The 12,580-nt window shown below is 41.1% G+C and overlaps 1 protein-coding gene and 1 long non-coding RNA gene across 2 annotated transcripts in view; one reads left to right on the forward strand and one right to left on the reverse strand.

Moving 5' to 3' along the window:
* Positions 1–547: 547 nt before the first annotated feature.
* Positions 548–6,810, reverse strand: LOC133628963 (uncharacterized). Its single transcript, XR_009820933.1, has 3 exons — positions 6,462–6,810; positions 4,435–4,595; positions 548–4,337 (listed from the first exon to the last, which is right to left on the reverse strand). It is a non-coding gene; the product is annotated as an uncharacterized LOC133628963 (long non-coding RNA).
* The window catches only part of SREK1 (splicing regulatory glutamic acid and lysine rich protein 1), a 40,182-nt gene continuing 33,597 nt past the window's right edge, over positions 5,996–12,580 (forward strand). Inside the window, exon 1 of the mRNA XM_062019490.1 lies at positions 5,996–6,547. Coding sequence (XP_061875474.1) covers positions 6,387–6,547 — 161 coding nt within the window. The 5' untranslated portion in view covers positions 5,996–6,386. The remainder of the gene's footprint in view (positions 6,548–12,580) is intronic.

A 12,580-nucleotide genomic window follows, 5' to 3' on the forward strand; every position in this document is an offset into this window, starting at 1 on the left:
GCAAAGCATTGCTGGTTCTTGCCTATCAACGGTTTTGGCAATAACAGCAAGAATTAAAGTCCATTAGATTCTGTCTCCTTGAAGAAGACCTGACTATGCAAATGATCTGTGAAGTAGCTCAAAGATCTTATAACACAAAACAAATATTCAAAGAATGAACCATTCCATCAACTGCAGACCTTTAGAGATTCCAAGCAAGGTAGCAGTAATACATCACTTTTAATGGATATTCAAAGATGACTTCCTGAGATCACTAAAGAATATTATTGGTTAAAATTAACAAAAAGTATATTTCCAAGTTTTGTAGTCATTTAAGAATGATTTAATCAGTGAACTCAGTTCAGGAAAGAACACTCACAGAATCAAGAATTCATGAGGCTCAAAGGCCCTCTGGAGTCTCTCACCCAGAGTCTCTCACCCAGTCCAGGTCCACCCTGCTCAAAACAAGGTCAACAAGGGCAGGTTGCTCAGACCAGGTTTTGAGTATCTCCAAGAAGGGAAAATGATGTCGTGAAGAAGCCAGTCAGGACTCAACAGCCAATGAGACTATTAGGCAGGTATTCTTTATTGTGGTGCTGGGGAACACGGGGGATTTCTCCACCAAACGTGCCCACCCCAGCCTTTGGATTTTCGGCTTATATTTACAACAAACATGAATATTCATTATATTTCCAGGAAAGGGCCCACCCATAGTCCCATCTTGGTCCACTCCAGGTACACCTCCATCATGTTTCTTTCGGTGTCCTCTTGCTTCCTCCAGTGGTCATTAGGGATTGCTGTTGGATTAAGATCCAAACTTTCCTTGTGATGTATTTTTATTCCTGGGTTCTTGGACAGGATGAAAACTGGCCTAAGGCCTTTGCCATCCCAGATAACAGTTTTGTTTAGGGCTAGGCAGGCCTTGTAATTGTCAGTGGAATACAATTTCAAAATATTGAAGTGTAGAACTAACTTGTGGTTTAGGCCCATCAGGGAAACAAAAGACCACGGTTAGCCTCAAGTATCAAAGAGGCTGAGAATTGCCAAAGGGCAGGGAGAGCTTAATTGCCACTTAAGGTTCAGGACAAAACAGTCCAGGCCACTTGGCTTGGGGAAGAAAACAGAAAATAATGTAATGCAACATCAACTAAAACATAACCTTAAAACCTCAAAACATAACCAAGATAAAACAAAACAGAGTAATACATCATATAGGTATATACCAGCCTTGAAACTATCAGTGCTGAGCAATAGTTATGTTACAAGAAATAGCTGTATCTGTGTAATAGCTGTTTGTGGGCTTACAAGACCAGCAATTTCATAAAACTATATGTGCAATTTTCTAACTAATATTGTAAATTTTAATAAGCAAGCTTCCATATCTTAAACTTACCTATCTACGTATGAATCAAAACTCTACAACTTCTCTGGGCAACCACTTCCAGCAGTTAACCACCCTCACAGTATGATGAAATGAAATTTCCTGTATTTCAGTTTGTGCCCATTGCCTCTTGTCATGTCACTGGACACCACGGAGACATGTCTGTCTGTCCCGTTTATACTATTCTATGAGGTACTTACATTGGTAAGAAGCCTCCTGAGCTGGGGAGCCTGGTACAGGCTTTCATGACATTCCAGATGCTCCCTCATTAGTGCTGAGCAGAAGGCAAGGATCATGTTCCTTAAGTTGATGGTGATACTCCTGCTAATGCAGCCCAAGGGGCTGTTGGCCCTCTTTGCAATAGGAGTGCATTGCTTGCTTGTGCTAAGGATCTGTGAACAGGATTCCCAGGCTGTTTTCTGCCAGACAGTTTTCCAGCATGTACTGGGTTATTCCCGGCCAGCTTCAGGACTTTGCATTTCCCTTGGCTCAACAAGATGTGATGCCTGTCTGCCTTCTCCTTCTGAGACCTCTCTGCACGACAGCACATATGCTTTAAGGTATCAGCCACCTCTCTCGATTCTGTATCATCTGCAAACCTGCTGAGGTGGCACTATGGGCCACTTTATTAATGAAGAGACAATGGTGATATATCAGTATTGGACCCATTATTGACCCTGGGGTACAGCACTATTACCTCATTGCCAGCTGGATTTTGTGCCACTGACCCCAGCCCTTTAAGCAGGGCAGTTCATCCAGCTTCCAATGTACCTGACTGCCCACTCAGCTAACCTATACTTCCTTGGTTTGTTTATGAGGATGTTACGGGCTGAGGTCACAAAACCCTTGTTAAAGCTAAGGTGAACACTGCTCTCTCCTCATTCACATGAGCCTTCTTCTCATTGCAGAAGGCTATCAGATGGCCAGGCACAATTTTCTCTTTATAAATCCATGCTCACAACTCCCAACCACCTTCTTGTCCTCATCATGTATGAAAAGAGCTTTCATGGGATTTGCTATGCCAGTTTCCCAGGGATCCAGGCAAGGCTGACTGCCCTGTAGTTTTACAGATGCTTGCCCATCAGGAATCTAGAGGTGACATTGCCCTCTCCAAGCACTTGCAACCTTCCCAAGACAATTAATAGTGGTCTCACCATGACACTGGCTAGATTTCACAATGCACATAAGAACATCCCATCAGGTCCCATGGACTTGTGAGTGTACAACTCATTCCTGATTCTCCTCTGCTAAGGGTTATGTCTTCCTTGCTCCAGACTTTCTTGCCAGTCACAGGGGCTTGGGATTTCTGGAGGAAAGTTTTACTGGTGCCCCAGGAGTAGCTGCATCTGAAGATAAATTTTACTTTTCAGACTAAAATGTCTTAAAACTTAGAACTACTTGATTTTATATCAATGATGTGCTCTGTGGACATCATTCTTCAGGAAGCCTTCAAGGCTTTTAAAGAAGGCTAATAAATGCTTTCTAATGTTTCCGTCTTTATCCCACCACATTTGATTCCTATTGCCTGCCTCTGGAAGTACAGCAAGTACAACACTTTTGTCCACCTCTAACAGACCACCCATCCTCTACTCTACAGATGACTTCTTGTAAGAAAAAAGACTTTTCTCCTCATCATCTGAAACAGGCCTTGCTGTAACTTCCTTCTGAATTGCCCATATTTTGCTGCTGGCACTTGCAATTAACATTTCCCTGTAACTGCCTTTTAAACCTAGTGGAAAGATCAGGAAACATGACTTAGACAAAAGGTTAATAGTTGATTTGTTTAAAAACTTTACCATTTTACATGTAGGTAACGAGGAACTTAAGTTTCATAATCTGTGTAAGCATAATGTATTGCTGTTGTTTTACAGGATCTAAAAAGAACAAGCGATGATTATCTTCCAGATGCAGAAAATAACTCAGCTGATTAAAGAAAAAGGTCTGTGGTTGTAAGGGCAAGCAAATGCTTTATATTCCGAGATTTGCCCTGTACCTCTTGGATGGTCAATCATTTGTTATTTGTCTTTACAGTGTCTGAAAACAGCGCACCTCTATGAACTGCAAAGTCCCACTCAGTCTAGGAGCAACTGTGAAGGAAACTGAAAGAATCCTGGCTACGTAGTGATTGCTGATAAATCCGTTTCCCTCAAAGCAGAGTTTGCACCTCGTTTTACACATTAAGAATGGGATTTTTTAATAACCGTCCTCTTCCAGAAAGGTGTTGACACGTACTTTTGAGATCTGACTACAATGAGCAGTCCTGACAAGCACCCAAAAAGTCCAGCTAAAGCTACAATGGCAAAGTGCATGCTGAAATCATGGTCTGAGCTCCAGGACCAGAGCTCAGCCACAGCCTTCTGTGTGGATTGTCAGAAGACCAATGTTGGGGTCCACAGGTGGGAGAAGCTGAAAGACTTCTGCACGGCAGGCATGGCACACCTTGGTCTTCACTGGTTAACCTGATGTTATTGCTCCTACAAGCAAGGTGAAGGTAAGCAAAAATAATTTACTTCCTGAATCTTAAGTGCACCAGTGTGGTTAGCAGAAGGGACAAAAATGGGTGGAAAAACAGAGAAGTTTCTATGTGTATTAATCCACAAATCATAACTGAAGGTTTCCCTTGGCCCACAGCGACCCATAAGATGTTAATGTGGGTCTGTTTAGTGTCGATTAGATAGAAGATGATGTCTGGGCACTGCTTCTACATTGATTCCCCTTTGGCATGTCGACCCACTTCATTTTTTCCCCCAATAGGTTTGTCTTTATTATAGGAGATGGAGTGTCTCTTAATTACTTTGAAGTTTTGAGCATTTATAGAAAACAGAGTCATTGCTTACTTCTTGCTTGCATTTTAAGGGAAGCCTGTGTAAACCAAGGCTTTCAGTGCTGGGGTTTGGTTTCTTTTTTGCTGTTCTTGTGGTTTCCACATTAATTTATTTGTATTATTTGCCAAGCAAATTTTGTCCTGTGGCAGGGACTGAAAAGAAAAAAAATTAAAGTGTTTTTGCTTCTGTTTTGTTTTTGAGAAGCAGACCAGTAGCTTAGAATTTCATATGTACTACTAAAGGCTTTACCTGGAGAGGAGTATCCCAGTCAGTTCTGAAATCACAGAACTTTTCTATTTGCAAATTTTAGAACTAATTTTTCTGGTATCCTCCACGGAGAGTTGCAAAAAGAAATCTTCAAAGCAGTTATAGCTCTGTACCTCTGCTAACTGGCTTTGGATACGAGGTGCCTGTCAAAACACAGAAAATCTTTACGTAATGTTTCTATGGATAGAAGAATCATACCAGAGTTTACTTTTACACAGTATGTAACCAAAAAAATAAAAAAATCCTGTTAAATCTCCAGTTAAACTTCTTGGAACTTAGACTAATGGAAAGCTACCAGGATGCCTTAAAGAAAAGATTTAACTTTGATTTTAAATCTTAGCACCTTTGAAATATGGATTCCATTTAGAAAAAGAATGAGCACACCGATAATGCTTTTGAGATAAGTACTACCCGAAACATATGCATTTAAAAATAAAACAATCTCTGACAATTGATTGGAATTACCTAAAATTCTGTAACCTATTAAGCAGCAATAAAGGAAGCACTATCCAGACCTATCTATGGAGATTCTTTGACAACTGACCTACTTGCTCAGAGAAGTATCACAAATATGTGATCTCTTTCAGATGAGATAGTTTCAAAACACTTCAGTCCTTTCTCAGTTCAGGTTTGGAGTATGGAAAGTCTTAAAAATTAAAATACTCATGTCTGAAACCTTAAATCTTTCAGTGCCAAGATGCATAGTTCTTTACCACCTAAGAAAAGATGGCAGTAGATCATTAACAGTTATCACCCACACGAAGTGAGCTCTGACTCATTTTCTCCAGTCCATTTAATTTTTAAAGAGAACTTGAACAGTGACTGCAGGTAAAATCAATTTAAATGAGATAGATTCCCAGTCCACTTATAACAAAGCCATTAACAACTTACTCCATTCAAATCTCTTCCTGTTTGCACAGTTAGGGTGTTTTCAAGGGTTTATTCCCAAGGGTAATTAAACTACCTTTTATTAAACTTGGCTACCAAAAGAAAATTTGAATGGGAAATCTATTTTTCTTATAGAGCCATAGAATGGCAGGTGTTGGAAGGGATCTCTAGAAATCACCCAATCTAACCCGTTGTTAAAGTAGGGTTCACTCAATCAGGTCACACAGGAACGAGTCCAGCTGAGTCTGGAAAACCTCCAGAGGAGACTCCACACCCTCACTGGGCAGCCCTTGCTAGCTCACTCTCACAGCAAAGAAGCTTTTTCTTGTGATTAAGTGAAACTTTCTGTGTTTCAACCTTCGTCCATGACTCTTAGTGTTGTCGCTGGACGCTACGGTAAAAAAGCGTCACCACATCCCCCTCACATCCACCCTTTAAGAACTTTTAAGCGTTGATGAGGTCAACATTTTTCTTCCCTTCCTTGTGGGCGTACTTCAGTTCGCTAGCAGAGCGTTCAGCGGATTTCACGATCAATACCCAATGGACCCAGCACTGCTCTGTTATGGGCGGGGTTTTGTACCCACACTCTCTGGTACCCCGAGCTTAGGCGGAGCTCCGTTGCTCCCTGCGGGACTGAAGCGTCCCAGCGCACGCCCCGGCCCGTGCCTAAGGGCGGACGTGGGTGCACGCGGCTGTTGAACGGCTGGGCCGCGCGCCACCCCGCGCCGTTTCTGAGGCGGGGCCGAGGCCCCGCACTGGTCCCGCCCCGCGCCGGCCCGGCTGGCTCCTCAATACGCGAGGCGCCTTCCCTCGCGACCCGTCGGTCTGCGCAGTGCGGGAGCGCCGGCTACCCCAGGGGCCCCGGCCGACAGCTGAGGAGCGGGTGCTCGCCTGGTAGCTCCTCCAGGGAGCAGTCTTGTCCGCCGCTAGAGCGGCCGCGCAGTAAGACGCTCTGGCAGGCGCCGCGCGCTCCTCTCTGTCGTCAGGCCCGCCTCTCCGGCTGTGTGCGGCACCGCCGCGAGCACAGCGGCTGTAAGCGGTCCGCCATGATGAACAGCGGAGGCATCGGGGTGCCGCTGGGCTTCCCTTTGGGCCCCACCTCTGTCATCCAGGTCACCAACCTGTCCTCGGCCGTCACCAGTGAGCAGATGCGGACGCTGTTCGGATTCCTGGGAGATATCGAGGAGCTGCGCCTCTATCCCCCGGAGTAAGTAGGGCCTGCGCGCCGGCGTCCGGAGCGAAAGACATCGAGGAGGAGGAAAAGGCCTAGAGGGGCCGGGAGGGTGGAGTGAAGGGAAGAGGCAGAGGGCCCTATATGCCATCTTGAGTTCGGGCACCAGAGCCTCCGGCACGGCGAGGTGATCACGTGGTCCCACCCTTTGTATAGCAGGAGCGGCAAGGGAAAGCCACTTCGCCCGCACCTAAGATGGCGGCCTCGGCCCGGAGGAGGGAAGCGGCCTTATTCCCGGGGCGGCGGGTTTCGCATCCTCGTGGCGGTGTCTGGGATCTGCCGGCACTGAGCCGCCGACAGAGGCCTGGCGAGGAGCCACTGCTCCCCGTTACGGGTTTCTTTCTCTCCCCTTTTCCTGAAAACCCTGTCTCTGCGGCCCACCTTTCTCTTCACTCGGACTGATTGGAGGAGGGTCGGCCGAGGGCTCTCTTCCCCAAGAAAGGGCCGCTTGAGCAAACGCCGAAGTAGCTGTTCACAGAGGGACGGGACCTGTGCTCCGAAGTGCCTCTGATGAAACGTGTGCAGTAAATGAAAGTTAGTAACGGACATTATGCATTTCTCTGAAGTTGTAGCTGTTCTTATAATGTCCGCTGTGTTCGAGAGTGCACTCAAATGGGAGATGTAAAGGTTCGATAAACAGCAGTGATGTTCCTCCCAAGCAGGTGATGATGACAGAATAGAGAAGGAAAATAAATAATTTTTTCTTAACGCATCTGTTTTACTAGAAAATGAATGACAGACATGCCCTTTCAAATCGTTATATCCCCTTTTTTTTTTTCCTTACTGAAATTAAACAGGAATAGCAGAAGGGTGAGAGTCATTCACATCTAGGTGCTTCGATTTTAATATAACGGAGACATACAGATGAATAAAATTTTGAATCTTAAAAACTGACCAGCAAAAAAGTTAGTATTAATCTTTTTTTTTTTTTTAATATGTTACTACATTACACCTGAAGGGATTTGAATCAGGGCCATTCAGAAAAATTAAACATTTTGTGTATGTGTAACTTATATCAAATAGACATCCATTCACGTAAAGATGTGCTTAGAACACTCAGTTTAAAAGAGTAATAGATTTGTGGTGATTTTGATATATTTTTCTAGGGTCCTGCTTTGGAATTTTTCCACGCTTACTGCTTAGTACACTGTAGTTTTCTCTTGACCAAATATGTTTTTTTGTTGTGGCTATTGCTCTTATTTTTCACTGAGTTATGTAACAGATTTGTAAACAGGTGTTTAAGCCTGTCTATAAAATTTTGCTAGTGTGTGTACACACATAAAATATTTACGTCCAGGGTTTGACTGGGGAAAGTCAAGGTTGTAATGCTGTTAACGTCACATCTAGATGCCTGATGAAGTAAGATGCGGGACTGTGATTACTTATTTTATTCTTCGTTTTATTTACAGTTTTTTTGCATAAGTTTTAGAAGTATGTATTTCCTTGCCCTGTAGTTATGGACAGTTGACCTTTCAAATTGGAAAAAAAAAAAAAGTTACTCTAATACCCTTCTTGTGAAACACAAAAAAGACATCAAAACTATTGATTCTCTAAAATAAATCTGAATAATAATATGATAAGTTTAGAAAATGGTGCTTCATGGACAAGTGCATGGGAAACGTGCTAGTGTAGTTGTCTTCAATTTGTTAAAATTATTTTCTGCTGCTACTCTTTTTTTTTTTTTCCAGAAGTATGTAATGATTTATGGCCTAGATTTTAAAAAAGGAATTCTTTCTATTAATTAAGTTAAAAGTGAAATTTGCTTTTTACATTTACATTGACAGATAAAAATCGTGTCATCTCAACGTTGGCTTCAAAAACAATTCTGTAAGAAATCCAAACTTCTTATGCATTCTAGAGCATGATTTTTTTTGCCTTTATGGAACAGCGGAAACTCACTTTTAAGTCTGGTTTCTAGATGAAAAACACAATTCAGTAAATTGAATTGAGAAACTACGAGTCTGATGGATTTTGACAATTCAGTGGCAACTTATTAATTTACTCTTTCAGATTTGTTTTATGCTGAGGAATAAGAGAAAGATGGCAAGGTAGCTTATTTTTTTGTTACCTAAGTCAAGTAAAAGCTTTCACCAAGATTGGGATCACATTTTCTAGCCTTTGTACATAAGTACAAAGTTAAAAAATAAAGCCAAAAGTTCTCATTTCAAGAATAGTATATGATGTGATATTAAAAGAGTATTATCCTAACTTTTAAAATTATTTTTACTTAAGCATGAGTTTGCAGAGCAGGGTGAGGTTGTCTGTCATTTCACATTTATGAAAAAAAAAGAGCATTTATGTTAAGGAATTTGCTGTAATTTTTGTAATCCCACTGGTGACCATTTTGTTTCTAATGGATCTGAACTTCCAGTTCTGTTGGTAATGCACAACAGTAAACAGAATATGTTAACAGACATGTGTATATGTACATGCATATACACAGTTTATAAAGCATATAAACTCCCCTTTCTCTGTGATCTTTCCAAATTGAAGAATAAATTGTCTCTTTCCTCTTCCAAGTCAGTCATATCAGCCTTCTAATTTCTGCCTTTATCTGGTGAAGTCTAATCCGTAAAATCTGATTGTATTTAATACTATTTTTTTTAATTAACAAAACTTCATTTTTAATTTAAAGGAAATAGAATTGTGTAGTCTCTTGAGTTGGAAGGGACCCTTAAAGATCATCAGGTCCAACTCCTTGGTCCTCTCAGGACTATCTGAAACTGAACCTTGTGACTAAAAGCATTGTTGGAATGCTGCTTGAACTGTGTCAGGCTTAGTGCCACAGTCACTTCCCTGGGGAGTGTGTCCTGGTGACCAGCCACCCTCCATAAAGAACTTTTTCCTAATGCCCTACTTGAACTTCCCCTCATGCAGCTTCATTCCATCTCCTCGTGTCTTATCACCAGTCACCCCCTCTGCTGTCTTGTGTATTAGGCTTCCACACTTTATGCAGATGGTAGTAAATGCTGCTTTATTTTACATTCTGAAGAAGCCTGTGTAAACTGTGCCTAGTCCACCTTCAGATTCAGTGCTGAGGGCATTGGAAACTCTTGGCACTGAAAAAGTTGTTTCCATGTGGTCATCGTCCTCATTTTAGCTACCTGTCAGTAAGGCTTCATTGGTGCTGAAAGCAATATTTATGCCGATTGAGAAATAGTTAATGTGAATTTTCTTCAGTGGGTGTGCAGTGCTTGTTGCTGGTGACCTCTATTTGTGTTTACTTACTTTATTACAAGAAAGTTTTAAATGTGACTTGATTGCATGACTATATACTATTCTGCTCTCTGGAAGTCTTTCCATTGAAACTTTAATGTAAAAATTGAAAGCACCGTGTGTTTGTGGACTATGGATAACATCAGTGAACAAATATAAGTTATGTGAAGGTAGAAGAAGTATTGTTTCGGGGTTTTCTTAAGTCTACCTATTTAATTCTTTGTGTTTCATTATTGGATCTGAAAGAGACCAGCAGAGTTTATCATGTATCATACTCCAGCCTTGTTGGTTGCTGGTGTTGAGAATTCACATAAGAGACTTTAGACATTTTAGACTTCATGTGACTTTTTTAACCCTTTCCATGTAAGACGACTGCCACAGGTGGTTTTCAATACTCAAAGACCTCATTTATTCCACTTCTTTATCAAGCGTTTTGGTCATCTTCCCAGAAAACAGAGCTTAACCTTAAGAAGAAGGCTATTCAGAGACCTTTTTTGGTCTCAGGAGAGAGTTTGCCTTTATTTTTTTTTTTTTCCCTCCAACTAACTTTATGTGAAATGTGCTTGGAAAATGACCTAGAAAATTATGATTAGATAGGATGAAAAACTCCACAAGAATAGAGAATAGTATTACAACCACAGCCTATGTAAGAGAATTAATTTATGTAGCAACAGTTGTTATTGCACCAGGGCTTCCATGTGAATTTAACACTTCTGTGTAGAAGAGAGTCACACTAGTAAGGCTTCAGTGTCAGCTACAGTGATATTTTGTCACAAAGACTGATGAAAAACTGCTAAAGTTTTGTGTACCTGTATATGGTCCTGCATTGTTTAGAGATCTGTATTCCAATGTTGGGAATGGAGAATTGCCGTTGTTGTTTAACGAGAGCTTCTCGTTTTAACTTTTGCAAAACTTCTGTGCTTAGCAAGTTTTCTAAACTTGGAATATGGAGAGGCTATTGAGAAGGTAAGAAGGAGGCCTTCTGCAAGCCTGAAAGTGCGAAAAGTCTTGAGAAACCACACGCCAATGTTTAAATATGCAGGAGCATAAGAGGGTTTATTTTGTTCCCTGCCGTGGGAAATATTCCCTGAAACTTTTCTTTCTTTGTTGTCTGTGGTTTTTGCAGCCTAAAGTTACTTACATTTAAATATACAAAACATTGTTATGTCCTGTAGCCAATGCAGTATAGATGAGTTCTTTGAGATGAAATACAGACAGCCTTATTTAAATGTGATCTGCACCGTTATTCTATAACATCTTATTTGATAAGTAATTAATTTCAGTTTCTCCTCCACTGTCATCGTCCCCCCACCCCCTTGAGAAAATCGAGACCCTTCAAAGGCTACAAAACGTTTTGGTATTTCCCATTTCACTGTAGCTTTCCAAATTGGTTGTTCTTGTGAAATATTTTTGACTGGTTGTTATTCTGTTTGGATATGGGTGTTACTGTCTCTCAACAAAGGAAAACAAAAATGGCAGAAAAGTCTGAATACTATTTAGATATTTATATGCTTTTTGAGTTTTCTTGCTTTCCTAAAGAAACTGACTTGTAGTAACCTTGAATCAGAGATGTAGGAGTTGTTTTTTGCATCAGTGCTTTTTATCCATAGGATGAAGGCTGGGACTGTAGCTCAATTCAGCCTCAGAAAAGGTTAGCAGAAAAAAAAATGCAGCAAAAGTAATTAAACCAGAATGGGACTTGCCTGTTTTAAGAAAGACTTTTTAAGAAGTCTGCTGGGAAAGTTTAGGAAGCCCACTTTGTAAAGGGAAAGTACTCAAATCAGTGTGAAACCTTTTAGAATTTTAGATCTTTTGGATCTTAATTGTTTTCCTTGATGTAGATGCAGCATTGATGTGTTCTCAGAGAGCTGATTTCCTAATACGTAATTTCTCTGCTGTAACCTTCAGAAAACACTTTGTACTGAGACTTCTTTTTGGATCCTTGTTTGCAGCAAGGTTCTGATGTTAGTATTTTTTTAACATACTTTCCACATAGTTTTTGTGATTGAAATCCAGGAAATACAGTGGGGAGAATATTATAAAAATAGTCTTGTAAGTAACTACAGTGGTAGCTGTATAGATGTTGAACTGCCTGGAATGAAATTATATTCTTGGATTAGCAATGAAAACGGGGGGGAAAAAAACCCAGAACAGGAGATGTTAGGAGTCGAACAGTGTGGACCACAGAATCTTCAGTGGAGGCTTCAGCCATTTGAATTGTAATATTGGCACATGTATTTAAAAACAAACAAATAAACAAGCCTCAGACAACAGCAAACCCAAACACCCTCTCCTCAGCAAGCCCAATCAACCAAAAATAGCTGTAGCCATTAAAAAAAAAAAAAAAAGTCTTTGTAGGGGTTGAAGTTTGTCTCTTCAGAATACGTAGGATTAAAAGTTGTATGCAAACATTTCTGCTGAGTACTGGGAAAGTCGTAGCTTGCTGTCGCCTTTCATGTCTAAAACTGGTCTGAACCAGGACCTCACAGGTGCCTCAAACTCTTCTATACAGTGGTTTCCTTCTTGGATGTGGAAACTTGAAACTGAAGCATTTGCCACTACAAAGAAAGTAGTGGAAGAAATGTAGTAATCTTGCAGTGTTCTTCTAAACTATATATGGTTGACTCTCATGTTTATGTCCCTCCCACTCACTGTTTATTTTTGCCTCCTCGGTGTATCTGTTTTAACAGAATTTTCCATCATAAGTGTTTCTGAATGCCACTCTGAAGTTGACTCTCTAGATATTTCACCTAAGTGTTGCTTTTCTGGTAACCAGAAACATACCAGTTGGCC

The sequence above is a fragment of the Colius striatus genome, chromosome Z, assembly GCF_028858725.1.
Source record: "Colius striatus isolate bColStr4 chromosome Z, bColStr4.1.hap1, whole genome shotgun sequence".
Lineage (NCBI taxonomy): Eukaryota > Metazoa > Chordata > Aves > Coliiformes > Coliidae > Colius > Colius striatus.